At 58.3% G+C, this 4,787-nt stretch overlaps 1 protein-coding gene across 1 annotated transcript; it reads left to right on the top strand.

Moving 5' to 3' along the window:
- Positions 1-744: 744 nt before the first annotated feature.
- Positions 745-4,604, top strand: LOC104534101 (neutrophil cytosol factor 1-like; the record flags this gene model as incomplete). Its single annotated transcript, XM_010183062.1, has 8 exons — positions 745-816; positions 1,279-1,359; positions 1,663-1,738; positions 3,002-3,167; positions 3,287-3,342; positions 3,677-3,799; positions 4,297-4,404; positions 4,497-4,604. Coding segments are annotated over exons 1-8 (790 nt in total), but the record flags the coding sequence as incomplete, so codon positions are not given.
- Between the last annotated feature and the right edge of the window lie 183 nt (positions 4,605-4,787).

Raw genomic sequence — 4,787 nt, 5'->3', positions numbered from 1 at the left:
GAGCAGAGCTGCAGCGCTGGGGCTGGCTCAGGTTTTTGGGGGGCACTCAAGGGTGTCTTGGTGGCAGATTTTGGGGAAGCTGCAGGTGACAGAAAGGAAAGGGTGACATACGGGCAGGAGCTCTTGCATGTGCAGTCTGCAGCCACCCTGTCCCATCCGCACCTTGCCCCCACCCCCCCTGGGAGCGCAGGGGGGTCCCTGAGCCACGCAGAAGGATGGCAGTGCCGTCCCTGTGCTCGGGAAGCATGGCACACCCTTCCTTCAGCCCATCCCGCTCTGCTCAGCAGGGTCAAGACCTCTCGTCTCACTACCAAAGCACTTGTACTGCCCGTGGCCCGTGACCCTCTGCGGAAGGGCTGCTGCAACAGCCAGTGCCATGATGGGGTGAAAGGGGACACTTGGTTATTGAGGCAGCCAGCGAGGCCCTGGCCCCTCTCTGTTCTCTGATTTTAGAGGTTCCTCCAGGGCATTCCCAAGGTCTCCCCGCTGCCACCTCCGCCGCAGCCCCAGGGCGGCTGGAGGGGCAGGGCTGGAGACTCCCCGGACTCCCCGCGGAAAACATCGACTCAATACAAACCACAGCGGGTGAACAGTCACGGGTGTGATTGCAGCAGGACTTCCGCTTCCCAGGGGGCTTTAACTGCCAGGCAGAACTGTGCGAAGGCAGAAGGGAGGAGAGGACACCTAAGAGCCCAGGGAGACAGGAGCAGGGGCTGGAGTGGGACGTCGCAGCTGGGAGCAGCGATGGGGGATGCCTTCATCCGGCACATCGAGCTGCTGGGCTATGAGAAAAGGTTTTTCCCCAGCCAGCACTATGTGAGTACACAGCAACCTTCAGACTAACTGGGTAGCGAGGACGGGCTGGAAGAAAGCCTGACCAGCAAATTTCTTTAGACAAATGTGGCTGAGGGCCTAAGAGCGTGCTTTTCTGGGGGGGCCATGGTGACTGGCATAGGCAGCCAGAGGCTCAAACGTCCTGAACGTGTAAGATTTTGGATACCTCCTTTGCAAGCTGTTGCTTACTTCACAGGCTTGGAAAGGGCTTTTCCCTCTGATTCCCACCCTCCTGCATGTTTCTGTCCCCTCCGCTGAGCTTCCCTAGATCCAGCTCACTTGCTGCCTGGGCAGAGTTACTTGCATTGGGGGGGGCTGAAAAAAAACCCACTCAGTTTATCTGAAGCTGAAGCATCTGTGGGGCTCCCTGGGGACTTTGGCCACAGTGAGGGTGCGGGGTCGCACTCACCTGCGGAGCTGCAGCCCCTCTGCCTTGCCCCTTAGGTCTACATGTTCCTGGTGAAGTGGAACGACCTCTCTGAAAAGCTTGTCTACCGCCGGTTTACTGAGATATACGAGTTCCACGTGAGTTGTCCTGGGGTGGGCAGTGACCCTTGGCCCAGAGCACCAGGGGTGGGGAAAAAAAGGACAGCTAATTCAACCTCAAATTGCCCCAGAACAAACCTGGCTCCAAAGAGGCTCCTGGGTCCCTGTGCTTCAATCTGCTTCACCCCTTGAAGTGAGGAGTCACTGGCTCTGTGCTCCCAGGCACTTTTCTTCCAGTTATGAGGTGCAGGGTCCAGCCACCACGAGAGCCAGGAGGGGGGGTGAGCACAGGGGGGCCCCCCTGATGCCAGCCTCACCGCCCCGCCTGACTCTGCTCCACAGAAAGCACTGAAGGAGATGTTCCCCATTGAATCCGGGGACATCAACATGGAGAGCCGGATCATCCCACACTTGCCAGGTGAGGGGCAGGTGCCGGGGCTGGGGGCTGAAATAGAAATTGCAGCGGGTTGGGAAATTCCCCAGTGAGATGAGTGCTGCAATTTCTGTTCTTGCTCACAGGGCTTGAAATCCAAACCCCAGAAAGGTCTGAGCAGCAGCAATGGTTTCTCCCAACACTCACCAGCCCCACAGACGCAGTCCTTTCTCCCCAAAGGCCGCTTGCCCTGGGGATGCATCCTGCAGCATCGGCTGCAACCCATGGCCAGGGCAAAGGGTCTGAATTGGGGGAGCCTGAGCTGAGCCTTCCTTCAGTGACACTGTCACTGGGATTGGTTTTAGTGCCCTTATGGCAACACGTATTTTGTAAGAGAAAGCAATGCAATATGTCTTCAGTGACAGGGTGTGACCCCCACACTGGGGTCAACGCTACTGTGGGTTGGGGCTGCCAGTGGCATTTTGGAGTCCTGGGGTCAGGAGCAGCTGCAGGACGTATGCCGGTGGGACAGAGGATTGTGTGTCTCCCCCTGCGCTGGGTACCTCCTTGTGCCCCGGTGCAGTCACTGGGTTTGTGGCCCAGCAGCTGGGCGTAGGCTGAGCACAGATGCAGGAGTTATCCCAGAACCGAATCGGGGTCAAACATGGTTGTTTCCAGGCTTGCACAAGCTCTGCGAGGGTCAGAGGCTGCGGGGGACGAGTCCGGCTGCACAGAGCTCTCCTCCATGCTGGATGCTGTGCCGTGTCGGCCTCCCCAGCCGAGTCACTGGGTTTGTGGCCCAGCAGCTGGGCGTAGGCTGAGCACAGATGCAGGAGTTATCCCAGAACCGAATCGGGGTCAAACATGGTTGTTTCCAGGCTTGCACAAGCTCTGCGAGGGTCAGAGGCTGCGGGGGACGAGTCCGGCTGCACAGAGCTCTCCTCCATGCTGGATGCTGTGCCGTGTCGGCCTCCCCAGCCGCACCGCTGAAAAGGGGAAGCCACAGCACTGCTGAAATGAGGAACCTGCGGCTGCAATGCTTCTGCAAAACAGCCATGTCCGTGCAGGCAGCTTTCCCCTGGATTTTTCAGCCCTGTGCATGGCCACCTGTGCCTCTGCCACGTCCAGGGCTGGGGCAACAAGGGAGGAGGCTGGACCATGCTCCTGCAGAACTCTGCTTATGGGCACCATGCAGCACTCTGGGGCCAAATCCACCGGGTTTCAGGGCAAAATTAATGATTTAAAGCAACCTGCTTGGGAAATTCATAAAAGCAGGGTGGTCCATCTGCTTTTTCCCCTCTCCCACAGCCCCAAAGTGGTTTGATGGGCAGCGCTCGACCCAGAACAGGCAGGGCACACTGGCCGAGTACTGCTATGCGCTGGTCAACCTGCCCCACAAGATCTCCCGCTGCCTGCACGTAGTCAACTTCTTCAAAGTGCGTCCCGATGACATGAACCCTGTCACGGACAGCCAGTGAGTCTGGCTGCCTCCTGCTTTGGGGGAAATCCTGCGCCTCTGGCCCTGGGTGCGATCAGCTGCCCCAGTGGCGAGGGGCAGTTGGCGTTGAGCTGACTTTGCTCTGGCCCGTCTAGGATCAAGAAGCCTGAGGTCTTCCTCCTTCCAAAGGATGCCAAGAAGAGCCTCACGGGTAAGATGCCTTGGAGGGGTGGGAGCAGTTGTCCCCGCAACATAAAAACCCAGCAGGGAAAGGGGCAGTGCCAGGGAAGACAGGGCAGGGCTGAGCCGAGAAGAGCTGCCCACGGCAGACACCCTGGCCAAGGGGGCATGAGCCAGAGATGCCACTGAGAGGAAACCACTGCCCTGGGGAAAATGAGTCCATGTCCTGAGATCCAGCTGGTTTGGGCCCAAAACAGTCTGGGAGAGTGCTTTGGGCTGTCCTAGGCAGCTCTTGGCCTGCCTGAAATCGGGTATTTCTGTGCCGAGGGCCAGGAGAGGGAATGTCTCTCACTTTTCCCCCACAGACATCACGGGCCCCATCGTCTTGCAAACGTACCGTGCCATTGCTGACTACGAGAAGAGCTCCAAATCGGAGATGGCTCTAACCACAGGGGACATGGTGGACGTCGTGGAGAAGAGCGAGAGCGGTATGTGTCCATTCCTCTGGAGAGCCACCAAGGGCCAGTCCCCTCCTGCCACCATTTCAGCAGGGACAGGGTCTGCCCTTGTACCTCGTGCCCACAGTGGCATGCCCTGCGAGCTAGGTACACTGTTGTGTGGGTTAAGGGGTGGGCAGTTTGTGCAGGGCTCCTGATGGAGAGAAGAAGCTCAGAGCAAACAAAACCAGCAGCACCAAACCTCTGGGTGCTTCCTGCCCCCTGGGACATTGTTAACATTCACATGGAGCCGCATGACAGTTGGGGAGGGTGTGGGATAATCCTAGAGAACCCTGCTTCCTCCTCACACGCCTCAGCACAGGAAGTTTGCTGCCCAGGAGGAAGCAGGAAGAACTAGCCAAGCTTCCTGGTTGCACCCCGTAAGCTGAGACCATCCAGGCCATGTGGATCCCTGTGCCTACCCCTCCGGGGACCAGTGCTGGTGCCCCCACAACACCCACTCCTGCCCCTGGCTGCTTTCATTGCAGGGTGGTGGTTTTGCCAGTTGAAGAATAAACGAGGCTGGGTGCCAGCAGCCTATCTGGAGCCGATGGATGGTCCAGATGAAGCTGAAGAGCAGGAGCCCAACTATGCAGGTAAAACGCGGGGTTAACCAGGGTGTGCATCCGGGGACCAGTGCTGGTGCCCCCACAACACCCACTCCTGCCCCTGGCTGCTTTCATTGCAGGGTGGTGGTTTTGCCAGTTGAAGAATAAACGAGGCTGGGTGCCAGCAGCCTATCTGGAGCCGATGGATGGTCCAGATGAAGCTGAAGAGCAGGAGCCCAACTATGCAGGTAAAACGCGGGGTTAACCAGGGTGTGCACAGCCTGCCGCTGCTTCCTATGGCGGTGGTTCTCCTAGAAGAACCAGCTTTCTCCAGCTTCTCTTTGAGAAACTGGCAGCTCATGGCTTGGGCAGGTTTACTCTTCGCTGGATTAAAAACTGACTGGACAGCCGAGCACAGAGAGTTGTGGTGA

This window comes from Mesitornis unicolor, unplaced genomic scaffold, assembly GCF_000695765.1.
Source record: "Mesitornis unicolor isolate BGI_N332 unplaced genomic scaffold, ASM69576v1 scaffold38760, whole genome shotgun sequence".
Lineage (NCBI taxonomy): Eukaryota > Metazoa > Chordata > Aves > Mesitornithiformes > Mesitornithidae > Mesitornis > Mesitornis unicolor.
Note: the sequence above shows the minus strand (reverse complement) of the source record. Positions and strands in the feature narration are given on the sequence as shown.